The 27,201-nt window shown below is 46.9% G+C and overlaps 1 protein-coding gene across 2 annotated transcripts; it reads left to right on the forward strand.

The window, feature by feature from the left end:
* The first annotated feature begins 66 nt into the window (after positions 1–66).
* Positions 67–26,622, forward strand: hectd3 (HECT domain containing 3). 2 transcript variants are annotated; one of them, XM_064928943.1, is made up of 19 exons: positions 67–835; positions 1,023–1,183; positions 1,295–1,387; positions 1,682–1,817; positions 5,036–5,157; positions 6,001–6,114; positions 6,237–6,328; positions 6,868–7,033; positions 11,398–11,479; positions 12,149–12,331; positions 12,425–12,477; positions 12,645–12,813; positions 16,943–17,146; positions 17,897–18,103; positions 18,193–18,322; positions 24,520–24,594; positions 24,952–25,033; positions 25,459–25,530; positions 25,959–26,622. In XM_064928943.1, the coding sequence occupies exons 1-19, from the start codon at positions 482–484 to the stop codon at positions 26,041–26,043; spliced, it is 2,580 nt and encodes an 859-aa protein (XP_064785015.1). In that variant the 5' UTR covers positions 67–481; the 3' UTR covers positions 26,044–26,622. The 2 variants fall into 2 exon arrangements, with proteins under 2 accessions (XP_064785015.1, XP_064785023.1); XM_064928951.1 differs by having other exon boundaries at positions 70–835; positions 6,237–6,319.
* Positions 26,623–27,201: the final 579 nt, after the last annotated feature.

Below are 27,201 nucleotides of genomic sequence, written 5' to 3' on the forward strand. Positions count from 1 at the left end.
GGTTGGTGTAAGCTAGCTTGCTATGCTACTAGGTAGACGGAAGCCGACACGGTAACATAACTTGTCGAATTGAAAGCTAGCTGAAGTTATGGGCGGTTCGCCCTTTTTCAGATCCGATTAAGTGCTACCGGTGAGAGCTACGGAAAGTGTCTGCTAGCTGTCAGGTAGCTGAAAGCGGTGGCACCGGATGAGAATGTACCGTTTCATTTGAAACGGGCTGGTGGATAAATAGCTTTGTGTTTTTTTGTTGTTTTGTTTGTTCAAATATAGAAGCTTGATCCACGAGAAAAATCCAGGGCAAACAAAGGGAGAAGTAAACGGAAAAACTGAAATGTCAGGTGACGTCCACCGTTGAAATGTGTGTTGACTGTGACGCATAGTTAGCTCGTTAACTAGCCCTGCGACGGACTGGTGTGCCTGGCCAGCTTCAACTTCCTTAGCTTTAACGTACCTAGCTTTTTTTTAAACAACACAGAAAGACATGTCACCGGGCGACAACCCTCACGTTTTACTAGGAAGGATTCGGTTTCTGAACAAATGCATAGATTGTTTCAGGAAGAGCGAAGCTGTGCCCGAGTGTCTATGTTTCGTCCCAAAAGAGGTATGTTATAAAATCTGTAAAGATTCGTCATCCAATTCGACCGCTTCGTCTAGTACGTCCACCGCCAACTCATCCGTCGGTAAGACCCTGGTTTCAGTTTGGGAGAGCCCCCATCAAGCTCTCCACAGTAAGAAGCTATGCAAGTGCAACATCGAACCAAAGAAAGGGACATGTATTCGGACAACAGGGGAAGAGTATTGCAACAGCCACGGCCTGTGGGTTAAAATCAACAAGGTAAGAAAGAGTTGAATGATTAATTGCTTTACACACTTCCTGGTTAGTCATGAAGTCATGTCTCCATTCTTGTTACAGGACTGAACACCTTTGCTCAGTACACATTTTGAGGCAGTTGTCTTTTTAACCCTCTGTGTTTCTGCTTGTCTATCTCTGTGTGTCTGCTTCTCTCTGTGTGTTTTTACAGGATCAGTTGGAGGAGCATCGCGTGGGTCAGGAGTGTGAGGAGGGCTGGGTCTTGGTCTGTAAACACACGGAGGGAGGAGATCGACTGGTACCTGTTGAATCACCTGAGACACTCGGCAGACACCAGCAGCTCTTTGGATATGACCACAAGCCCTGTGACAGGTGTGTGTGTGTAACAGAGGTGGTGACTAACTTTGTTTGAGATCTGAAGACTTGTAATGGCTCTGCTTGATGCTTTAGCTCAGCGGTTTAACACGGTCTGCTCTCTGTCAGGTGGGAACAAGTGGTGGATGTAGAGAGTTCTCTTCACATCGGCTCTAAACCCAAGGTCGCGGAGCGTGATGAAGCAGCTGTTCAGAAGCTCAGGTCAGTGTGTTTGGAGGCGAAGCCAGCTCCTGGTCAAGCCCTGTTCCATGGGTGATAACAGGCTCTGATGAGCTACACAGCTACCTGTTTAAGCCCTTGTCTATGGGTGATAACAGGCTCTGATGAGCTACACAGCTACCTGTTTAAGCCCTGGTCGGTGATGAGTGATAACAGGCTCTGATGAGCTACAGCAGATATTGAGGCAGTTTGGACACTTTCTGTAAAAACTGAATGAAGTTGAAGTTAAGGTGGCCTGGTCGAACCAACAGGACTGTTCCCTTCTCTGTTGTCCAGGTATGTTCCTCCCACCTGGACGTTTGAATATGACGAGGATCTGGTGCATTACTTCTACGACCACATCGGAAAGGAGGATGAGAACCTGGGCAGTGTCAAACAGTGTGTCACCAGCATTGATGTGTCCTCCTGCTCAGTGAGTAGTGTGTGTGTGTGTGTCGGTGGTGTGTGTGTCGGTGTTAATTTCGTCAACAATAAATATGATGAAAAAATACTCGTCAACAACCTATTTTTCCTGACTAAAACTAGGATGCCCTGGAATAAAACAATTACTACTCAAATCATTTTAAATTTTAGTCAATGGAAATTTTTATTTTTTTATTTCACCTTTATTTAACCAGGTAGGCTAGTTGAGAACAAGTTCTCATTTACAACTGCGACCTGGCCAAGATAAAGCATAGCAGTGTGAACAGACAACACAGAGTTACACATGGAGTAAACAATTAACAAGTCAATAACAGAGTAGGAAAAAAAAGGGGAGTCTATATACAATGTGTGCAAAAGGCATGAGGAGGTAGGCGAATAATTACAATATTGCAGATTAAACACTGGATTGATAAATGATCATGTACAGGTAGAGATATTGGTGTGCAAAAGAGCAGAAAAGTAAATAAATAAAAACTGTGGGGATGAGGTAGGTGAGAATGGGTGGGCTATTTACCAATAGATTATGTACAGCTGCAGCGATCGGTTAGCTGCTCAGATAGCTGATGTTTGAAGTTGGTGAGGGAGATAAAGGTCTCCAACTTCAGCGATTTTTGCAATTCGTTCCAGTCACAGGCAGCAGAGTACTGGAACGAAAGGCGGCCGAATGAGGTGTTGGCTTTAGGGATGATCAGTGAGATACACCTGCTGGAGTGCGTGCTACATGTGGGTGTTGCCATCGTGACCAGTGAACTGAGATAAGGCGGAGCTTTACCTAGCATGGTCTTGCGACGAATATGTAGCGAGGGCCAGCCGACTAGAGCATACAAGTCGCAGTGGTGGGTAGTATAAGGTGCTTTAGTGACAAAACGGATGGCACTGTGATAAACTGCATCCAGTTTGCTGAGAAGAGTGTTGGAAGCAATTTTGTAGATGACATCGCCGAAGTCGAGGATCGGTAGGATAGTCAGTTTTACTAGGGTAAGCTTGGCAGCGTGAGTGAAGGAGGCTTTGTTACGGAATAGAAAGCCGACTCTTGATTTGATTTTCGATTGGAGATGTTTGATATGGGTCTGGAAGGAGAGTTTGCAGTCTAGCCAGACACCTAGGTACTTATAGGTGTCCACATATTCAAGGTCGGAACCATCCAGTGTGGTGATGCTAGTCGGGCATGCGGGTGCAGGCAGCGATCGGTTGAAAAGCATGCATTTGGTTTTACTAGCGTTTAAGAGCAGTTGGAGGCCACGGAAGGAGTGTTGTATGGCATTGAAGCTCGTTTGGAGGTTAGATAGCACAGTGTCCAATGACGGGCCGAAAGTATATAGAATGGTGTCGTCTGCGTAGAGGTGGATCAGGGAATCGCCCGCAGCAAGAGCAACATCATTGATATATACAGAGAAAAGAGTCGGCCCGAGAATTGAACCCTGTGGCACCCCCATAGAGACTGCCAGAGGACCGGACAGCATGCCCTCCGATTTGACACACTGAACTCTGTCTGCAAAGTAATTGGTGAACCAGGCAAGGCAGTCATCCGAAAAACCGAGGCTACTGAGTCTGCCGATAAGAATATGGTGATTGACAGAGTCGAAAGCCTTGGCAAGGTCGATGAAGACGGCTGCACAGTACTGTCTTTTATCGATGGCGGTTATGATATTGTTTAGTACCTTGAGCGTGGCTGAGGTGCACCCGTGACCGGCTCGGAAACCAGATTGCATAGCGGAGAAGGTACGGTGGGATTCGAGATGGTCAGTGACCTGTTTGTTGACTTGGCTTTCGAAGACCTTAGATAGGCAAGGCAGAATGGATATAGGTCTGTAACAGTTTGGGTCCAGGGTGTCTCCCCCTTTGAAGAGGGGGATGACTGCGGCAGCTTTCCAATCCTTGGGGATCTCAGACGATATGAAAGAGAGGTTGAACAGGCTGGTAATAGGGGTTGCGACAATGGCGGCAGATAGTTTCAGAAATAGAGGGTCCAGATTGTCAAGCCCAGCTGATTTATACGGGTCCAGGTTTTGCAGCTCTTTCAGAACATCTGCTATCTGGATTTGGGTAAAGGAGTACCTGGAGAGGCTTGGGCGAGGAGCTGCGGGGGTGCCGGAGCTGTTGGTCGAGGTTGGAGTAGCCAGGCGGAAGGCATGGCCAGCCGTTGAGAAATGCTTGTTGAAGTTTTCAATAATCATGGATTTGTCGGTGGTGACCGTGTTCCCTAGCCTCAGTGCAGTGGGCAGCTGGGAGGAGGTGCTCTTGTTCTCCATGGACTTCACAGTGTGCCAGAACTTTTTGGAGTTGGAGCTACAGGATGTGCTACAGGAGCTACAGGATGTGAGGAGATGAGAATTCCATGTGAGACTAATGGACATTTGACATGATGCTCCTTTTGAACCTGTTTCATTCCATATGCATGGAGGATATTTAAATGCAATCCTCTCATTGGACAGAATGAATATCTTTCAGTTGTGCGGTCTGATTGGCTTGATCTGCCCAGCACATAGCTCCCCGGAGGTCTGATTGGCCTGATCTGCCCAGCACACAGGAGGTCTCTTCAGTCACTCTCTTGAACTGATATGAAGCCAGGACACTAACGAACCTCAACTAGAAACCATTTTTACTCTCTCTCACTTTCATGGGGGCTATTTTTGCTTTGATCACATCAGAAGGTCTATTTATTCGTCTGTTATTTATTCATCTGTGTTGCCACGTCGCGGTTCGCAGATGTGAGTTGCGGTTGATTTTTCCTATGGGGAAATTTGTTTACTATTTTCAAGGAAACCACTATTATTTACCCCCATGACGGTTATGATGGGGACAAAATCAGAGCTGTGAGAATGTTTTACCTGTATGGTTATTATGGCTGGCATTGGTTACAATCTGACACAATTAGCCTATATGGTTATTATGGCTGGCATTGGTTACAATCTGACACAATATCAGTGTTGCCAGCTAAGGCATATGAGGGGATAGTAGACCTAGTTGGACAAGGCTATCTGAATGTGCCCATGATGGAAGTTAGAGGTAGCCTAAACATTCATCATTTAATAGAAAAATGCACTGACTAAAATGGCCGACCTAACACTAGACTAAAATTGTCCAGAGTTTTAGTCAACTGATAACTAAGAAAATAATAAAATGGGACTAAGACTAAAAGGTATTTTAAAACAAAAATAGGTGACAAAATGAATGAATGTGTGTGTGTGTGTGTGTGTGTATCAGGAGGACCCTAGTGGTGGGGCAGGTTGCCTGACAGATGGAGACACAGAGACCTACTGGGAGAGTGATGGGATGCAGGGACAACACTGGATCAGACTGCACATGAAGAGAGGCACCGTAGTCAAGTAAGTGGTACTGTCATACAGTCCTGCCACTCCCATGGCAAACCTGGGATTTATGTAGGTGGAGAACAGTGTGGGGCCTAGTATGGACCCTGGGGGTACTCCCTTGGGGACAGGTGGAGAACAGTGTGGGGCCTAGTATGGACCCTGGGGGCACTCCCTTGGGGACAGGTGGGGAACAGTGTGGGGCCTAGTATGGACCCTGGGGGCACTCCCTTGGGGACAGGTGGGGAACAGTGTGGGGCCTAGTATGGACCCTGGGGGCACTCTCTTGGGGACAGGTGGAGAACAGTGTGGGGCCTAGTATGGACCCTGGGGGCACTCTCTTGGGGACAGGTGGAGAACAGTGTGGGGCCTAGTATGGACCCTGGGGGCACTCCCTTGGGGACAGGTGGAGAACAGTGTGGGGCCTAGTATGGACCCTGGGGGCACTCCCTTGGGGACAGGTGGACAACAGTGTGGGGCCTAGTATGGACCCTGGGGGCACTCCCTTGGGGACAGGTGGACAACAGTGTGGGGCCTAGTATGGACCCTGGGGGCACTCCCTTGGGGACAGGTGGAGAACAGTATGGACCCTGGGGCACTCCCTTGGGGACAGGTGGAGAACAGTATGGACCCTGGGGCACTCCCTTGGGGACAGGTGGAGAACAGTATGGACCCTGGGGCACTCCCTTGGGGACAGGTGGAGAACAGTGTGGGGCCTAGTATGGACCCTGGGGGCACTCCCTTGGGGACAGTACATCATCAGATGACTACCAGCCCACCAAAACCATGACTTTGGTCAAGTCTTAGGAAGACCTGAAGAATGAACATGAATTTGTATTGTTTTTGTGTCTTGTCCGGCAGTAAGCTGATCTTGACGGTTGACTCAACCGATGACAACTACATGCCTAAAAGAGTGACTGTGTTCGGAGGGGAAGGAGACAATCTGAAGAAGCTCAGCGACGTCACCATAGACGAGTAAGTTACCCCGAAAGAACACCTGGGCCGTATTCAGCAGAGCAAACGGAAAAGAAAATGTTTTGACACATCAGGAGGTGCTACGTGAACTGTGTGTGTGTGTTTATTTCTCTGTCCCTCAGCAATCTGATTGGTGAGGTGTGTGTGCTGGAAGACATGACGGCCCACCTGCCTGTCATTGAGGTTCGCATCGAGGAGTGCAGGGGTGAGAATGGTGGCTACACATTGAATAATTAATATACACACAACTGTACTAATCATTTTCGGCAGGAGTGCTGGTATAGGATCAGTTTGGCCTTTTAAATTTTTTTTAATAATAATGAATTACATATGGACAGGGGAAGAGACCTGATCCTAGATCAGCACTCTGAATACAGGGCTCTGATCAAAGTTGTCGATTCTTGACAGACATCACATCCTGTCCAGCTGACGAACTCAACGAACTTTAGCTCTACCCTGTCACCTTATCTGGGAGTGGCTCAGTGTCTTTGTTGGCACACTGTAGATATCAGCTTGGACTTTGGAAATATAGAAATGTGCCTTGAATTAAATACTGTATCAATCCCAGGCTTATCCACTCCTGTCAGGACCTTAACAGCATGTCCTATCAGTGAATAAAACAATAATACATTCTAGTTGAAAAAGAATAGCACTTATTTATATATTTAATTTTTTTAATTGAAATGGACTCAACCTCTTCCTGACTCAACCTCTTCCTGACCTGTCTCTCTGGCTTTTGTCTTCCTGTCTCAGACGAGGGGATAGACGTTCGGATCAGGGGGCTGAAGATCAAGTCATCGTGTGAGAGAGACCTGGGGCTCAACGCTGACGTGTTTCAGTCTCCTAACCTAGTGCGTTATCCTCGACTGGAGGGTACACTACCTGATGTCCTCTACCACAGGGCCCTGGTTATACAGAGGTAAGACCCGGCCTGTTGTCCTCTACCACAGGGCCCTGGTTATACAGAGGTAAGACCCGGCCTGTTGTCCTCTACCACAGGGCCCTGGTTATACAGAGGTAAGACCCTGCCTGTTGTCCTCTACCACAGGGCCCTGGTTATACAGAGGTAAGACCCGGCCTGTTGTCCTCTACCACAGGGCCCTGGTTATACAGAGGTAAGACCCGGCCTGTTGTCCTCTACCACAGGGCCCTGGTTATACAGAGGTAAGACCCTGTCCGATGTCCTCTACCACAGGGCCCTGGTTATACAGAGGTAAGACCCTGCCTGTTGTCCTCTACCACAGGGCCCTGGTTATACAGAGGTAAGACCCTGTCCGATGTCCTCTACCACAGGGCCCTGGTTATACAGAGGTAAGACCCTGCCTGTTGTCCTCTACCACAGGGCCCTGGTTATACAGAGGTAAGACCCGGCCTGTTGTCCTCTACCACAGGGCCCTGGTTATACAGAGGTAAGACCCTGTCCAATGTCCTCTACCACAGGGCCCTGGTTATACAGAGGTAAGACCCTGCCTGTTGTCCTCTACCACAGGGCCCTGGTTATACAGAGGTAAGACCCTGTCCAATGTCCTCTACCACAGGGCCCTGGTTATACAGAGGTAAGACCCTGTCCGATGTCCTCTACCACAGGGCCCTGGTTATACAGAGGTAAGACCCGGCCTGTTGTCCTCTACCACAGGGCCCTGGTTATACAGAGGTAAGACCCTGCCTGTTGTCCTCTACCACAGGGCCCTGGTTATACAGAGGTAAGACCCTGCCTGTTGTCCTCTACCACAGGGCCCTGGTTATACAGAGGTAAGACCCTGTCCGATGTCCTCTACCACAGGGCCCTGGTTATACAGAGGTAAGACCCTGTCCGATGTCCTCTACCACAGGGCCCTGGTTATACAGAGGTAAGACCCTGTCCGATGTCCTCTACCACAGGGCCCTGGTTATACAGAGGTAAGACCCTGTCCGATGTCCTCTACCACAGGGCCCTGGTTATACAGAGGTAAGACCCTGTCTGTTGTCCTCTACCACAGGGCCCTGGTTATACAGAGGTAAGACCCGGCCTGTTGTCCTCTACCACAGGGCCCTGGTTATACAGAGGTAAGACCCTGCCTGTTGTCCTCTACCACAGGGCCCTGGTTATACAGAGGTAAGACCCGGCCTGTTGTCCTCTACCACAGGGCCCTGGTTATACAGAGGTAAGACCCTGTCCGATGTCCTCTACCACAGGGCCCTGGTTATACAGAGGTAAGACCCTGTCCGATGTCCTCTACCACAGGGCCCTGGTTATACAGAGGTAAGACCCTGTCTGTTGTCCTCTACCACAGGGCCCTGGTTATACAGAGGTAAGACCCGGCCTGTTGTCCTCTACCACAGGGCCCTGGTTATACAGAGGTAAGACCCGGCCTGTTGTCCTCTACCACAGGGCCCTGGTTATACAGAGGTAAGACCCGGCCTGTTGTCCTCTACCACAGGGCCCTGGTTATACAGAGGTAAGACCCTGTATGTTGTCCTCTACCACAGGGCCCTGGTTATACAGAGGTAAGACCCTGTCCGATGTCCTCTACCACAGGGCCCTGGTTATACAGAGGTAAGACCCTGTCTGATGTCCTCTACCACAGGGCCCTGGTTATACAGAGGTAAGACCCTGCCTGTTGTCCTCTACCACAGGGCCCTGGTTATACAGAGGTAAGACCCTGCCTGTTGTCCTCTACCACAGGGCCCTGGTTATACAGAGGTAAGACCCGGCCTGTTGTCCTCTACCACAGGGCCCTGGTTATACAGAGGTAAGACCCTGTCTGATGTCCTCTACCACAGGGCCCTGGTTATACAGAGGTAAGACCCTGCCTGTTGTCCTCTACCACAGGGCCCTGGTTATACAGAGGTAAGACCCGGCCTGTTGTCCTCTACCACAGGGCCCTGGTTATACAGAGGTAAGACCCTGCCTGTTGTCCTCTACCACAGGGCCCTGGTTATACAGAGGTAAGACCCGGCATGTTGTCCTCTACCACAGGGCCCTGGTTATACAGAGGTAAGACCCTGCCTGTTGTCCTCTACCACAGGGCCCTGGTTATACAGAGGTAAGACCCGGCCTGTTGTCCTCTACCACAGGGCCCTGGTTATACAGAGGTAAGACCCGGCCTGTTGTCCTCTACCACAGGGCCCTGGTTATACAGAGGTAAGACCCTGCCTGTTGTCCTCTACCACAGGGCCCTGGTTATACAGAGGTAAGACCCTGTCCGATGTCCTCTACCACAGGGCCCTGGTTATACAGAGGTAAGACCCGGCCTGTTGTCCTCTACCACAGGGCCCTGGTTATACAGAGGTAAGACCCTGTCCGATGTCCTCTACCACAGGGCCCTGGTTATACAGAGGTAAGACCCTGTCCGATGTCCTCTACCACAGGGCCCTGGTTATACAGAGGTAAGACCCTGCCTGTTGTCCTCTACCACAGGGCCCTGGTTATACAGAGGTAAGACCCGGCCTGTTGTCCTCTACCACAGGGCCCTGGTTATACAGAGGTAAGACCCTGCCTGTTGTCCTCTACCACAGGGCCCTGGTTATACAGAGGTAAGACCCTGTCTGTTGTCCTCTACCACAGGGCCCTGGTTATACAGAGGTAAGACCCTGCCTGTTGTCCTCTACCACAGGGCCCTGGTTATACAGAGGTAAGACCCTGCCTGTTGTCCTCTACCACAGGGCCCTGGTTATACAGAGGTAAGACCCGGCCTGTTGTCCTCTACCACAGGGCCCTGGTTATACAGAGGTAAGACCCTGTATGTTGTCCTCTACCACAGGGCCCTGGTTATACAGAGGTAAGACCCTGCCTGTTGTCCTCTACCACAGGGCCCTGGTTATACAGAGGTAAGACCCTGTCTGTTGTCCTCTACCACAGGGCCCTGGTTATACAGAGGTAAGACCCTGCCTGTTGTCCTCTACCACAGGGCCCTGGTTATACAGAGGTAAGACCCTGCCTGTTGTCCTCTACCACAGGGCCCTGGTTATACAGAGGTAAGACCCGGCCTGTTGTCCTCTACCACAGGGCCCTGGTTATACAGAGGTAAGACCCTGTATGTTGTCCTCTACCACAGGGCCCTGGTTATACAGAGGTAAGACCCTGTCCGATGTCCTCTACCACAGGGCCCTGGTTATACAGAGGTAAGACCCTGCCTGTTGTCCTCTACCACAGGGCCCTGGTTATACAGAGGTAAGACCCTGCCTGTTGTCCTCTACCACAGGGCCCTGGTTATACAGAGGTAAGACCCGGCCTGTTGTCCTCTACCACAGGGCCCTGGTTATACAGAGGTAAGACCCGGCCTGTTGTCCTCTACCACAGGGCCCTGGTTATACAGAGGTAAGACCCGGCCTGTTGTCCTCTACCACAGGGCCCTGGTTATACAGAGGTAAGACCCGGCCTGTTGTCCTCTACCACAGGGCCCTGGTTATACAGAGGTAAGACCCGGCCTGTTGTCCTCTACCACAGGGCCCTGGTTATACAGAGGTAAGACCCTGCCTGTTGTCCTCTACCACAGGGCCCTGGTTATACAGAGGTAAGACCCGGCCTGTTGTCCTCTACCACAGGGCCCTGGTTATACAGAGGTAAGACCCGGCCTGTTGTCCTCTACCACAGGGCCCTGGTTATACAGAGGTAAGACCCTGTCCGATGTCCTCTACCACAGGGCCCTGGTTATACAGAGGTAAGACCCTGCCTGTTGTCCTCTACCACAGGGCCCTGGTTATACAGAGGTAAGACCCTGTCCGATGTCCTCTACCACAGGGCCCTGGTTATACAGAGGTAAGACCCTGTCCGATGTCCTCTACCACAGGGCCCTGGTTATACAGAGGTAAGACCCTGCCTGTTGTCCTCTACCACAGGGCCCTGGTTATACAGAGGTAAGACCCGGCCTGTTGTCCTCTACCACAGGGCCCTGGTTATACAGAGGTAAGACCCTGTCCGATGTCCTCTACCACAGGGCCCTGGTTATACAGAGGTAAGACCCTGCCTGTTGTCCTCTACCACAGGGCCCTGGTTATACAGAGGTAAGACCCGGCCTGTTGTCCTCTACCACAGGGCCCTGGTTATACAGAGGTAAGACCCTGCCTGTTGTCCTCTACCACAGGGCCCTGGTTATACAGAGGTAAGACCCGGCCTGTTGTCCTCTACCACAGGGCCCTGGTTATACAGAGGTAAGACCCTGTCTGATGGTGAACATGGGGCTTGTAGTGATCATCATCAAACGCTCCTGATCCTCCTATACCACCAAGATGAATGCTGGTCTGTGGTGCTCTTCCCCAGTCTAGTCAGTCGGTGTCGTGACTCAGCTTGTGTGTCCTCAGGTTCATCTCGCTGCTGGACAGTCTCCTGCCCCATCTGGTTCCAGCCTGGGACTACAGCCTGGCCACCTTCAACCACATCAAGGTACGTCTAGTTGCTGGGCTGGAATAAAGGCCTGCACTAGCTCCCCAGGACCAGGGTTGGAGACACCACAGATGTCATGTCTGATCTGCTGGTGTAAAAAAACAAACCTCCACTGTCCTTCCTTTTTCCTTTCATCTTTAAACGGACGCTGCCAGATTTTCGTTGACCTACTTACCCAGAGTTAGGCCAACTCACGGATGCCATTTTGTGTAGAGATTACAATGTTGTACCTGTCTCATTATAGTATCTGTGAGCGCACGGGCATCTCCATGAGACGGGTGCAACGTTACCATCTCTACGACAACTGGGAAAGAATGAGGAAGTGGATATAATCTGTTTTCTTTTGATTATCAGTGAAATGAACGCATGTTATAACATGTCGATTACTATCTATTTGAAGACTATAAATGGCCAACCACACATTTTTGGAGTAGAAAGTTTATTCCCCTGCTTTTTGAGAGGAGCTGGCTACTGTACCTGGAGACTTCCAGCAATTGTGCTAAGCTAACATCAATCATCTCCAAACTGCACGCAGAGACATACAATAGTCTCCATGAGTTGGTCTGACTCTGGGAAAGTAGATAAACTACCTAAATCTTGCAGTGTCCCTTTTTTAAATGTATTATCACGTCCAGTACATTGACCGTTGTGTTCTCTGCTGCCCCCTAGAGTATCAAGCCGTTCCTGCTGCTGTCGAAGCGTCGCTCGGCACTGATCACCCAGTGTCTGAAGGACTCCGAGACCAGCAAGCCTAACTTTATGCCCCGGCTCTATATCAACCGTAGACTGGCCATGGAACACAGAGACAACCCCTCACTGGACCCTACTGCTAAGAACGCTGTCTTCACACAGGTAGTGGAGGGGGTGTGTGTTGGGGTGGGAGGGGGGGATATATATGTGTGTTGCAGCTATATGATTTTGGACATCTGGCTTTAACCCATGCAGGTCTACGAGGGTCTGAAACCATCCGATAAGTTTGAGAAGATTTTGGACTACAGGTGTAGTAATCTCCCAGCATCCTTATTGACTTATTTACTTAGCGGTCATTCTCAGGAAGCTGGATTTGTTCTCTGACAGATGGTGAAATGAGTGTGTCAATAACAAGCTGATATCATAACAGACGTGAAAAGACAGCAGCAGTGAGTATGTTGTTGTTGTTGATCAGATGGCCGGCGCGTTACGACCAGTGGTGGGAGTGTAAATTCATAGCAGAGGGCATCATCGACCAAGGAGGTGGTTTCAGAGACAGTCTGGCAGACATGTCTGAAGAGCTGTGTCCCAGTTCAGCAGAATGCCTCCTGCCTTTACCCTTCTTCAACAGGACATCTAACCAGGTAACTACCCTTAACCTCTACCTAACCTCTACCTCTTTAACATCTAACCAGGTAACTAGCCCTAACCTCTACCTAACCTAACCTCTACCTCTTTAACATCTTACCAGGTAACTACCCCAAACCTCTACCTAACCTAACCTCTACCTCTTTAACATCTAACCAGGTAACTACCCCTAACCTCTACCTAACCTAACCTCTACCTCTTTAACATCTAACCAGGTAACTACCTCTACCTAACCTAACCTAACCTCTACCTCTTTAACATCTAACCAGGTAACTACCCCTAACCTCTACCTCTTTAACATCTAACCAGGTAACTAAACCCTAACCTCTACCTAACCTCTACCTCTTTAACATCTAACCAGATAACTACCCTTAACCTCTACCTAACCTCTACCTCTTTAACATCTAACCAGGTAACTACCCTTAACCTCTACCTAACCTCTACCTCTTTAACATCTAACCAGGTAACTACCCTTAACCTCTACCTCTTTAACATCTAACCAGGTAACTACCCCTAACCTCTACCTCTTTAACGTCTAACCAGGTAACTAAACCCTAACCTCTACCTAACCTAACCTCTACCTCTTTAACATCTAACCAGGTAACTACCCTTAACCTCTACCTCTTTAACATCTAACCAGGTAACTACCCCTAACCTCTACCTCTTTAACGTCTAACCAGGTAACTAAACCCTAACCTCTACCTAACCTAACCTCTACCTCTTTAACATCTAACCAGGTAACTACCCCTAACCTCTACCTCTTTAACATCTAACCAGGTAACTAAACTCTAACCTCTACCTCTTTAACGTCTAACCAGGTAACTAAACCCTAACCTCTACCTAACCTAACCTCTACCTCTTTAACATCTAACCAGGTAACTACCCTTAACCTCTACCTCTTTAACATCTAACCAGGTAACTACCCCTAACCTCTACCTCTTTAACGTCTAACCAGGTAACTAAACCCTAACCTCTACCTAACCTAACCTCTACCTCTTTAACATCTAACCAGGTAACTACCCCTAACCTCTACCTCTTTAACATCTAACCAGGTAACTACCCCTAACCTCTACCTCTTTAACATCTAACCAGGTAACTACCCCTAACCTCTACCTCTTTAACATGTAACCAGGTAACTAAACTCTAACCTCTACCTCTTTAACATGTAACCAGGTAACTACCCCTAACCTCTACCTCTTTAACATCTAACCAGGTAACTACCCCTAACCTCTACCTAACCTAACCTCTACCTCTTTAACATCTATCCAGGTAACTACCCTTAACCTCTACCTAACCTAACCTCTACCTCTTTAACATCTAACCAGGTAACTACCTCTACCTAACCTAACCTCTACCTCTTTAACATCTAACCAGGTAACTACCCCTAACCTCTACCTCTTTAACATCTAACCAGGTAACTAAACTCTAACCTCTACCTCTTTAACATCTAACCAGGTAACTACCCCTAACCTCTACCTCTTTAACATCTAACCAGGTAACTAAACTCTAACCTCTACCTAACCTCTACCTCTTTAACATCTAACCAGGTAACTACCCCTAACCTCTACCTAACCTAACCTCTACCTCTTTAACATCTATCCAGGTAACTACCCTTAACCTCTACCTAACCTAACCTCTACCTCTTTAACATCTAACCAGGTAACTAAACTCTAACCTCTACCTCTTTAACATCTAACCAGGTAACTAAACTCTAACCTCTACCTAACCTAACCTCTACCTCTTTAACATGTAACCAGGTAACTAAACCCTAACCTCTACCTCTTTAACATCTAACCAGGTAACTAAACTCTAACCTCTACCTCTTTAACGTCTAACCAGGTAACTACCCCTAACCTCTACCTAACCTAACCTCTACCTCTTTAACATCTATCCAGGTAACTACCCTTAACCTCTACCTAACCTAACCTCTACCTCTTTAACATCTAACCAGGTAACTACCTCTACCTAACCTAACCTAACCTCTACCTCTTTAACATCTAACCAGGTAACTACCCCTAACCTCTACCTCTTTAACATCTAACCAGGTAACTAAACTCTAACCTCTACCTCTTTAACATCTAACCAGGTAACTACCCCTAACCTCTACCTCTTTAACATCTAACCAGGTAACTAAACTCTAACCTCTACCTAACCTCTACCTCTTTAACATCTAACCAGGTAACTACCCCTAACCTCTACCTAACCTAACCTCTACCTCTTTAACATCTATCCAGGTAACTACCCTTAACCTCTACCTAACCTAACCTCTACCTCTTTAACATCTAACCAGGTAACTAAACTCTAACCTCTACCTCTTTAACATCTAACCAGGTAACTAAACTCTAACCTCTACCTAACCTAACCTCTACCTCTTTAACATGTAACCAGGTAACTAAACCCTAACCTCTACCTCTTTAACGTCTAACCAGGTAACTAAACTCTAACCTCTACCTCTTTAACGTCTAACCAGGTAACTACCCCTAACCTCTACCTAACCTAACCTCTACCTCTTTAACATGTAACCAGGTAACTACCCCTAACCTCTACCTCTTTAACATCTAACCAGGTAACTAAACTCTAACCTCTACCTCTTTAACATCTAACCAGGTAACTACCCCTAACCTCTACCTCTTTAACATCTAACCAGGTAACTACCCCTAACCTCTACCTCTTTAACATCTAACCAGGTAACTACCCCTAACCTCTACCTCTTTAACATCTAACCAGGTAACTACCCCTAACCTCTACCTCTTTAACGTCTAACCAGGTAACTACCCCTAACCTCCTTTAACGTCTAACCAGGTAACTACCCCTAACCTCTACCTCTTTAACGTCTAACCAGGTAACTACCCCTAACCTCTACCTCTTTAACATCTAACCAGGTAACTACCCCTAACCTCTACCTCTTTAACATCTAACCAGGTAACTACCTCTACCTAACCTAACCTCTACCTCTTTAACATCTAACCAGGTAACTACCCCTAACCTCTACCTCTTTAACGTCTAACCAGGTAACTACCCCTAACCTCTACCTCTTTAACATCTAACCAGGTAACTACCCCTAACCTCTACCTCTTTAACATCTAACCAGGTAACTACCCCTAACCTCTACCTCTTTAACGTCTAACCAGGTAACTACCCCTAACCTCTACCTCTTTAACGTCTAACCAGGTAACTACCCCTAACCTCTACCTCTTTAACATCTAACCAGGTAACTACCCCTAACCTCTACCTCTTTAACATCTAACCAGGTAACTACCCCTAACCTCTACCTCTTTAACATCTAACCAGGTAACTACCCCTAACCTCTACCTCTTTAACATCTAACCAGGTAACTACCCCTAACCTCTACCTCTTTAACATCTAACCAGGTAACTACCCCTAACCTCTACCTCTTTAACATCTAACCAGGTAACTACCCCTAACCTCTACCTCTTTAACATCTAACCAGGTAACTAAACTCTAACCTCTACCTAACCTCTACCTCTTTAACATCTAACCAGGTAACTACCCCTAACCTCTACCTCTTTAACATCTAACCAGGTAACTACCCCTAACCTCTACCTCTTTAACGTCTAACCAGGTAACTACCCCTAACCTCTACCTCTTTAACATCTAACCAGGTAACTAACCTCTAACCTCTACCTAACCTAACCTCTACCTCTTTAACGTCTAACCAGGTAACTACCCCTAACCTCTACCTCTTTAACATCTAACCAGGTAACTACCCCTAACCTCTACCTCTTTAACATCTAACCAGGTAACTACCCCTAACCTCTACCTCCTTAACGTCTAACCAGGTAACTACCCCTAACCTCTACCTCTTTAACGTCTAACCAGGTAACTACCCCTAACCTCTACCTCTTTAACGTCTAACCAGGTAACTACCCCTAACCTCTACCTCTTTAACATCTAACCAGGTAACTACCCCTAACCTCTACCTCTTTAACATCTAACCAGGTAACTACCCCTACCTCTTTAACATCTAACCAGGTAACTACCCCTAACCTCTACCTCTTTAACGTCTAACCAGGTAACTACCCCTAACCTCTACCTCTTTAACGTCTAACCAGGTAACTACCCCTAACCTCTAGTAAATGACCAACAGTTTGTTTCTGTTCCTAGGGAACAGGCGAGGCCAGAGACCACTATGTTCCCAACCCGTCCTGCAGAGAGTTCCACAAGTTTGAGTGGATCGGACAGCTGATGGGAGCCGCTCTCCGAGGAAAAGACTTCCTGGTGCTGGCTCTGCCTGGTCTGGTGTGGAAACAGTTAACAGGGGAGGCTGTCAGCTGGAGCAAAGACTTCCCTGCTGTTGACTCTGTCCTGGTGAGCACTGTGCTGTTGTCACATCTAACTTCAGCGTAAATCATACATCGATGTAAAAGACGACAACTGTGAAAATGGCAGAACTCAAGTTAGGATTCAGTCCACTGACGTTTTCATCCTTGGCATACTTTTTGGGGCGTCAGGGTAGCCTAGTGGTTAGAGTGTAGAGGTGGTAGGTAGCCTAGTGGTTAGAGTGTAGAGGAGGCAGGGTAGCCTAGTGGTTAGAGTGTAGAGGTGGTAGGGTAGCCTAGTGGTTAGAGTGTAGAGGTGGTAGGGTAGCCTAGTGGTTAGAGTGTAGAGGTGGTAGGGTAGCCTAGTGGTTAGAGTGTAGAGGTGGTAGGGTAGCCTAGTGGTTAGAGTGTAGAGGTGGTAGGGTAGCCTAGTGGTTAGAGTGTAGAAGTGGTAGGGTAGCCTAGTGGTTAGAGTGTAGAGGTGGTAGGGTAGCCTAGTGGTTAGAGCGTTGGACTAGTAACCGAAAGGTTGCAAGTTCGAATCCCCGAGCTGACAAGGTACAAATCTGTCATTCTGCCCCTGAACAGGCAGTTAACCCACTGTTCCCAGGCTGACATTGAAAATAAGAATTTGTTCTTAACTGACTTGCCTAGTAAAATAAAGGTAAAACATTGAAGCTTGTATCTATTCTGTTTTTATAGGCGATACAGTCGCTAGTTGCAATATTCTGACAACGCATTGGATAATGTGATTTCCCGTCTGTTTTAAAATGTTAGCTTCTGTTCTGTGTCTCTACAGGTCAAGCTGCTGGAGGCCATGGAGGTCATGGACCAGGAGACATTTGACTTTAAATTTGGGGAGGAGTTGGTGTACACTACCCTGCTGAGTGACGGCAGACTAGTAGAGCTGCTACCAGGCGGCAGCAATCAGGTGGTACGGTACCAAGACCGCAGGGAGTTCATTCACCTGGTCCAGAAGGCACGCCTGGAGGAGAGCAGACACCAGGTGGGAAGGAGTTTTCAGATGGCCTTCATATCGGTCTGGGTTGTCTCGTGTGGAGGGAGATGCTGTAACCATGCAGGTGTCTGTTCCAGGTCTGTGCTATGCAGGCGGGGCTGGTGAAGGTAGTGCCTCAGGCCGTGCTGGATCTGCTAACCTGGCAGGAGGTGGAGAAGAAGGTCTGTGGAGACCCGGAGATCACCGTGGAGGCACTCAAACGACTCAGTGAGTAATCAGACGGACCTTGATGTGGTTGAAGATCGCCAGGCTGTAGTCCCAGACTGACTGAGTACCATCACATGTCTCTCTCCACATCAGGTTGATAGTAAACCCTAGTGTTGTCTCTCTCTCTCTCTCTCCACATCAGGTTGATAGTAAACCCTAGTGTTGTCTCTCTCTCTCCACATCAGGTTGATAGTAAACCCTAGTGTTGTCTCTCTCTCTCTCTCCACATCAGGTTGATAGTAAACCCTAGTGTTGTCTCTCTCTCTCCACATCAGGTTGATAGTAAACCCTAGTGTTGTCTCTCTCTCTCCACATCAGGTTGATAATAAACCCTAGTGTTGTCTCTCTCTCTCTCTCTCCACATCAGGTTGATAGTAAACCCTAGTGTTGTCTCTCTCCACATCAGGTTGATAGTAAACCCTAGTGTTGTCTCTGTCTCTCCACATCAGGTTGATAGTAAACCCTAGTGTTGTCTCTCTCCACATCAGGTTGATAGTAAACCCTAGTGTTGTCTCTGTCTCTCCACATCAGGTTGATAGTAAACCCTAGTGTTGTCTCTCTCTCTCTCACATCAGGTTGATAGTAAACCCTAGTGTTGTCTCTCTCTCTCTCACATCAGGTTGATTATAAACCCTAGTGTTGTCTCTCTCTCTCTCCACATCAGGTTGATAGTAAACCCTAGTGTTGTCTCTCTCTCTCCACATCAGGTTGATAATAAACCCTAGTGTTGTCTCTCTCTCTCTCTCTCCACATCAGGTTGATAATAAACCCTAGTGTTGTCTCTCTCTCTCTCTCCACATCAGGTTGATAATAAACCCTAGTGTTGTCTCTCTCTCTCTCCACATCAGGTTGATAGTAAACCCTAGTGTTGTCTCTCTCTCTCTCTCCACATCAGGTTGATAATAAACCCTAGTGTTGTCTCTCTCTCTCTCTCCACATCAGGTTGATAATAAACCCTAGTGTTCTCTCTCTCTCTCTCTCTCTCTCTCTCCACATCAGGTTGATAGTAAACCCTAGTGTTGTCTCTCTCTCTCTCTCCACATCAGGTTGATAGTAAACCCTAGTGTTGTCTCTCTCTCTCCACATCAGGTTGATTATAAACCCTAGTGTTGTCTCTCTCTCTCTCTCTCTCCACATCAGGTTGATAGTAAACCCTAGTGTTGTCTCTCTCTCTCTCCACATCAGGTTGATATTAAACCCTAGTGTTGTCTCTCTCTCTCCACATCAGGTTGATAGTAAACCCTAGTGTTGTCTCTCTCTCTCTCTCCACATCAGGTTGATAATAAACCCTAGTGTTGTCTCTCTCTCTCTCTCTCTCTCTCCACATCAGGTTGATAATAAACCCTAGTGTTGTCTCTCTCTCTCTCCACATCAGGTTGATAGTAAACCCTAGTGTTGTCTCTCTCTCTCTCTCCACATCAGGTTGATAGTAAACCCTAGTGTTGTCTCTCTCTCTCCACATCAGGTTGATAATAAACCCTAGTGTTGTCTCTCTCTCTCTCTCTCCACATCAGGTTGATAGTAAACCCTAGTGTTGTCTCTCTCCACATCAGGTTGATAGTAAACCCTAGTGTTGTCTCTGTCTCTCCACATCAGGTTGATAGTAAACCCTAGTGTTGTCTCTCTCCACATCAGGTTGATAGTAAACCCTAGTGTTGTCTCTGTCTCTCCACATCAGGTTGATAGTAAACCCTAGTGTTGTCTCTCTCTCTCTCTCCACATCAGGTTGATAGTAAACCCTAGTGTTGTCTCTCTCTCTCCACATCAGGTTGATTATAAACCCTAGTGTTGTCTCTCTCTCTCTCTCCACATCAGGTTGATAGTAAACCCTAGTGTTGTCTCTCTCTCTCCACATCAGGTTGATAATAAACCCTAGTGTTGTCTCTCTCTCTCTCCACATCAGGTTGATAGTAAACCCTAGTGTTGTCTCTGTCTCTCCACATCAGGTTGATAGTAAACCCTAGTGTTGTCTCTCTCTCTCTCCACATCAGGTTGATAGTAAACCCTAGTGTTGTCTCTCTCTCTCCACATCAGGTTGATTATAAACCCTAGTGTTGTCTCTCTCTCTCTCTCCACATCAGGTTGATAGTAAACCCTAGTGTTGTCTCTCTCTCTCTCCACATCAGGTTGATAATAAACCCTAGTGTTGTCTCTCTCTCTCTCCACATCAGGTTGATAGTAAACCCTAGTGTTGTCTCTCTCTCTCCACATCAGGTTGATAATAAACCCTAGTGTTGTCTCTCTCTCTCTCTCTCCACATCAGGTTGATAATAAACCCTAGTGTTGTCTCTCTCTCTCTCCACATCAGGTTGATAATAAACCCTAGTGTTGTCTCTCTCTCTCTCCACATCAGGTTGATAGTAAACCCTAGTGTTGTCTCTCTCTCTCTCTCCACATCAGGTTGATAATAAACCCTAGTGTTGTCTCTCTCTCTCTCTCCACATCAGGTTGATAATAAACCCTAGTGTTCTCTCTCTCTCTCTCTCTCTCTCCACATCAGGTTGATAGTAAACCCTAGTGTTGTCTCTCTCTCTCTCTCCACATCAGGTTGATAGTAAACCCTAGTGTTGTCTCTCTCTCTCCACATCAGGTTGATTATAAACCCTAGTGTTGTCTCTCTCTCTCTCTCTCTCTCCACATCAGGTTGATTATAAACCCTAGTGTTGTCTCTCTCTCTCTCTCCACATCAGGTTGATAGTAAACCCTAGTGTTGTCTCTCTCTCTCCACATCAGGTTGATAGTAAACCCTAGTGTTGTCTCTCTCTCTCTTTCTCCACATCAGGTTGATTTATAAACCCTAGTGTTGTCTCTCTCCACATCAGGTTGATTTATAAACCCTAGTGTTGTCTCTCTCCACATCAGGTTGATAGTAAACCCTAGTGTTGTCTCTCTCTCTCTCTCTCTCCACATCAGGTTGATAATAAACCCTAGTGTTGTCTCTCTCTCTCTCTCTCTCCACATCAGGTTGATAATAAACCCTAGTGTTGTCTCTCTCTCTCTCCACATCAGGTTGATAATAAACCCTAGTGTTGTCTCTCTCTCTCTCTCTCTCCACATCAGGTTGATAGTAAACCCTAGTGTTGTCTCTCTCTCTCTCTCTCTCTCCACATCAGGTTGATAGTAAACCCTAGTGTTGTCTCTCTCTCTCCACATCAGGTTGATAATAAACCCTAGTGTTGTCTCTCTCTCTCTCTCCACATCAGGTTGATAGTAAACCCTAGTGTTGTCTCTCTCTCTCTCTCCACATCAGGTTGATAGTAAACCCTAGTGTTGTCTCTCTCTTTCCACATCAGGTTGATTATAAACCCTAGTGTTGTCTCTCTCTCTCTCTCCACATCAGGTTGATAGTAAACCCTAGTGTTGTCTCTCTCTCTCTCTCCACATCAGGTTGATAGTAAACCCTAGTGTTGTCTCTCTCTCTCTCCACATCAGGTTGATAATAAACCCTAGTGTTCTCTCTCTCTCTCTCTCTCTCTCTCTCTCCACATCAGGTTGATAGTAAACCCTAGTGTTGTCTCTCTCTCTCTCTCCACATCAGGTTGATTATAAACCCTAGTGTTGTCTCTCTCTCTCTCTCCACATCAGGTTGATAGTAAACCCTAGTGTTGTCTCTCTCTCTCCACATCAGGTTGATAATAAACCCTAGTGTTGTCTCTCTCTCTCTTTCTCCACATCAGGTTGATTTATAAACCCTAGTGTTGTCTCTCTCCACATCAGGTTGATTTATAAACCCTAGTGTTGTCTCTCTCCACATCAGGTTGATAGTAAACCCTAGTGTTGTCTCTCTCTCTCTCCACATCAGGTTGATAATAAACCCTAGTGTTGTCTCTCTCTCTCTCTCTCTCCACATCAGGTTGATAATAAACCCTAGTGTTGTCTCTCTCTCTCTCCACATCAGGTTGATAATAAACCCTAGTGTTGTCTCTCTCTCCACATCAGGTTGATAATAAACCCTAGTGTTGTCTCTCTCTCTCCACATCAGGTTGATAATAAACCCTAGTGTTGTCTCTCTCTCTCTCTCTCTCTCTCTCCATATCAGGTTGATTATAAACCCTAGTGTTGTCTCTCTCCACATCAGGTTGATAGTAAACCCTAGTGTTCTCTCTCTCTCTCCACATCAGGTTGATAATAAACCCTAGTGTTGTCTCTCTCCACATCAGGTTGATAATAAACCCTAGTGTTCTCTCTCTCTCTCCACATCAGGTTGATAATAAACCCTAGTGTTGTCTCTCTCTCTCTCTCCACATCAGGTTGATAGTAAACCCTAGTGTTGTCTCTCTCTCTCCACATCAGGTTGATAGTAAACCCTAGTGTTGTCTCTCTCTCTCTCTCTCCACATCAGGTTGATAGTAAACCCTAGTGTTGTCTCTCTCTCTCTCTCCACATCAGGTTGATAGTAAACCCTAGTGTTGTCTCTCTCTCTCTCCACATCAGGTTGATAGTAAACCCTAGTGTTGTCTCTCTCTCTCTCTCCACATCAGGTTGATTATAAACCCTAGTGTTGTCTCTCTCTCTCTCTCTCCACATCAGGTTGATTATAAACCCTAGTGTTGTCTCTCTCTCTCTCTCTCTCTCTCTCCACATCAGGTTGATAGTAAACCCTAGTGTTGTCTCTCTCTCTCTCTCTCTCCACATCAGGTTGATAGTAAACCCTAGTGTTGTCTCTCTCTCTCTCCACATCAGGTTGATAGTAAACCCTAGTGTTGTCTCTCTCTCTCCACATCAGGTTGATAGTAAACCCTAGTGTTGTCTCTCTCTCTCTCTCTCTCCACATCAGGTTGATAGTAAACCCTAGTGTTGTCTCTCTCTCTCTCCACATCAGGTTGATAGTAAACCCTAGTGTTGTCTCTCTCTCTCTCTCTCTCCACATCAGGTTGATAATAAACCCTAGTGTTGTCTCTCTCTCTCTCTCTCTCTCTCCACATCAGGTTGATAGTAAACCCTAGTGTTGTCTCTCTCTCTCCACATCAGGTTGATAATAAACCCTAGTGTTGTCTCTCTCTCTCTCTCTCTCCACATCAGGTTGATAGTAAACCCTAGTGTTGTCTCTCTCTCTCTCCACATCAGGTTGATAGTAAACCCTAGTGTTGTCTCTCTCTCTCTCTCCACATCAGGTTGATAGTAAACCCTAGTGTTGTCTCTCTCTCTCTCCACATCAGGTTGATAATAAACCCTAGTGTTGTCTCTCTCTCTCTCCACATCAGGTTGATAATAAACTCTAGTGTTGTCTCTCTCCACATCAGGTTGATAGTAAACCCTAGTGTTGTCTCTCTCTCTCTCCACATCAGGTTGATAGTAAACCCTAGTGTTGTCTCTCTCTCTCTCCACATCAGGTTGATAATAAACCCTAGTGTTGTCTCTCTCTCTCCACATCAGGTTGATAATAAACCCTAGTGTTGTCTCTCTCTCTCCACATCAGGTTGATAGTAAACCCTAGTGTTGTCTCTCTCTCTCTCCACATCAGGTTGATAGTAAACCCTAGTGTTGTCTCTCTCTCTCTCCACATCAGGTTGATAATAAACCCTAGTGTTGTCTCTCTCTCCACATCAGGTTGATAATAAACCCTAGTGTTGTCTCTCTCTCCACATCAGGTTGATAATAAACCCTAGTGTTGTCTCTCTCTCCACATCAGGTTGATAATAAACCCTAGTGTTGTCTCTCTCTCCACATCAGGTTGATAATAAACCCTAGTGTTGTCTCTCTCTCCACATCAGGTTGATAGTAAACCCTAGTGTTGTCTCTCTCTCTCTCTCTCCACATCAGGTTGATAATAAACCCTAGTGTTGTCTCTCTCTCCACATCAGGTTGATAATAAACCCTAGTGTTGTCTCTCTCTCCACATCAGGTTGATAGTAAACCCTAGTGTTGTCTCTCTCTCTCTCTCTCTCCACATCAGGTTGATAATAAACCCTAGTGTTGTCTCTCTCTCCACATCAGGTTGATAATAAACCCTAGTGTTGTCTCTCTCTCCACATCAGGTTGATAATAAACCCTAGTGTTGTCTCTCTCTCCACATCAGGTTGATAGTAAACCCTAGTGTTGTCTCTCTCTCTCTCTCCACATCAGGTTGATAATAAACCCTAGTGTTGTCTCTCTCTCCACATCAGGTTGATAGTAAACCCTAGTGTTGTCTCTCTCTCTCTCTCTCTCCACATCAGGTTGATAATAAACCCTAGTGTTGTCTCTCTCTCCTACAGCTCGATATGAGGACTTGGAGCAGACCGATGTCAGGGTACAATACCTGTGGGAAGCTCTCATGAACTTCACTAATGGTCAGTTAAAACCGTCTTCCTTTTGTCTCTGTGGCTCTCTTCTGTCCTCTTCACTCACTGACTCTCTGACTCTCTGACTCATTGACTCTCTGACTCTCTGACTCTCTGACTCTCTGACTCTCTGACTCTCTGACTCTCTGTCCTCTCTGACTCTCTGACTCTCTGACTATCTGTCCTCTCTGACTATCTGTCCTCTCTGACTCTCTGACTCTCTGACTCTCTGACTCTCTGACTCTCTGACTCTCTGACTCTCTGACTCTCTGACTCTCTGTCCTCTCTGACTCTCTGACTCTCTGACTATCTGTCCTCTCTGACTATCTGTCCTCTCTGACTCTCTGACTCTCTGACTGTTTCCAGAGGACCGCAGCCGGTTCCTGAGGTTTGTGACGGGGAGGAGCCGTCTTCCTGCTCCCATCTACATCTTCCCTGACAAACAAGGGTATGTTGGTAGGGCTCCTTTTACCGTATGTTGGTAGGGCTCCTTTTACCGTATGTTGGTAGGGCTCCTTTTACCGTATGTTGGTAGGGCTCCTTTTACCGTATGTTGGTAGGGCTCCTTTTACCGTATGTTGGTAGGGCTCCTTTTACCGTATGTTGGTAGGGCTCCTTTTACCGTATGTTGGTAGGGCTCCTTTTACCGTATGTTGGTAGGGCTCCTTTTACCGTATGTTGGTAGGGCTCCTTTTACCGTATGTTGGTAGGGCTCCTTTTACCGTATGTTGGTAGGGCTCCTTTTACCGTATGTTGGTTTCCCTGACCTCTAGCTCTGAGAATACAGATGCATTATAACATCTTTGGTTTCCCTGACCTCTAGCTCTGAGAATACAGATGCATTATAACATCTTTGGTTTCCCTGACCTCTAGCTCTGAGACTACAGATGCGTTGCCACAGTCCTCCACCTGCTCCAGTACCCTGTATCTACCCAACTACCCCAGGTGAGTTTTAATGGCAATTCTCTCTACTGTTATCAGAATATTAGAAGGTAAGTGGTTTCTTTGGTTCCATATAACGGAGAATGTAGATATGAAATTGCAATGGTTCTAATCTTCCGCGGTCTCTAGTGAGACGCGCTCTTCCGCGGTCTCTAGTGAGACGCGCTCTTCCGCGGTCTCTAGTGAGACGCGGTCTCTAGTGAGATGCGCTCTTCCGCGGTCTCTAGTGAGACGCGCTCTTCCGCGGTCTCTAGTGAGACGCGCTCTTCCGCGGTCTCTAGTGAGACGCGCTCTTCCGCGGTCTCTAGTGAGACGCGCTCTTCCGCGGTCTCTAGTGAGACGCGGTCTCTAGTGAGATGCGGTCTCTAGTGAGATGCGCTCTTCCGCGGTCTGTAGTAAAAGCTAATTCCCTAACTTTGTGTCCCCTGCAGTGCTAAGGTGTGTGAGGACAAGCTGCGCTATGCTGCCTATAACTGTGTTGCCATCGACACTGACATGAGTCCCTGGGAGGAGTGACCACACCCCCTGCCACGCCCATATAACAGTTTTATGCCACGCCCACCTGTATTTATGCAGCATTTATTACAAGTGGGGGGGAACGCCGAAAATAGTACTTGTAAACTGGGAGCAACAAGTTGTGTGCATTCATGTGCTTTGAACTTACTAAGACCGCTGATTGGCTAATGTAATGAACGCAGCATTAGCACCACTATCTGAAGCTGCTGCCAAGCCTATTATCATTTATAAACTGGGTGGTTTGAGCTCTGAATGCTGATTGGTTGAAAGCTGTGGTATATCCAACTGTATACCATGGGTATGACAAAACAGATTTTTACTGATCTAATTATGTTGGTAACCAGTTTATAATAGCAATAAGGCAATTCGGGGGAGTGGGGGGGTTGTGATTTATGGCCAATATACTTCAGTTAAGGGCTGTGTCGCGTCGTGTCTAAGAACAGCCCTAAGCTGTGGAATATTGGCCATATACCACACCCCCTCCCCTCGGGCCTTATTGCTTAAGTATACCATATCTACAACGGTGCCAACTATTTACAGCTGTACTGTATATAATAAACTAATGTGGAAGAAACATGACTTCTGATGTTTTACTTTTCATAATATGGGGAATATTCCAATGTTTGAAACAGTCAAAAGTCTGTTACTTGAACTCTTTGAAGCATTTATTTGGGCTGCAGTTTCTGAGGCAGGTAACTCTAATGAACTTATCCTCTGTAGCAGAGGTAACTCTCGGTCTTCCTTTCCTGTGGCGGTCCTCATGAGAGCCAGTTTCATCATAGAGCTTGATGGTTTTTGCGACTGCACTTGAAGAAACGTTAAAAGTTCTAGAAATGTTCTATATTGACTGAACTTCACGTCTTAAAGTAATGATGGACTGTCATTTTTCTTTGCTTATTTGAGCTGTTCTTGCCATAATATGGACTTGGTCTTTTACCAAATAGGGCGATCTTCTGTATACCACACCTATCTTGTCACAACACAACTGATTGGCTCAAACACATTAAGAAGGAAATAAATTACACATGAACTTTTAACAAGGCACACCTGTTAATTGAAATGCATTCCAGGTGACTACATCATTTGTATTTATTATGGATCCCCATTAGTTCCTGCCAAGGCAGCAGCTACTCTTCCTGGGGTTTATTATGGATCCCC

Source organism: Oncorhynchus masou, chromosome 3 (genome assembly GCF_036934945.1).
Source record: "Oncorhynchus masou masou isolate Uvic2021 chromosome 3, UVic_Omas_1.1, whole genome shotgun sequence".
NCBI lineage: Eukaryota > Metazoa > Chordata > Actinopteri > Salmoniformes > Salmonidae > Oncorhynchus > Oncorhynchus masou.

Bases quoted from the DNA above. Each gene is read 5' to 3' on its own strand.
- hectd3 (XM_064928943.1), top strand. From the start codon at position 482: ATGTCACCGGGCGACAACCCTCACGTTTTACTAGGAAGGATTCGGTTT. The intron at 1,818-5,035 runs GTGAGTAGTGTG...TGTGTGTATCAG, and splicing joins TTGATGTGTCCTCCTGCTCA to GAGGACCCTAGTGGTGGGGC. The intron at 17,147-17,896 runs GTGAGCACTGTG...GTGTCTCTACAG, and splicing joins CTGCTGTTGACTCTGTCCTG to GTCAAGCTGCTGGAGGCCAT.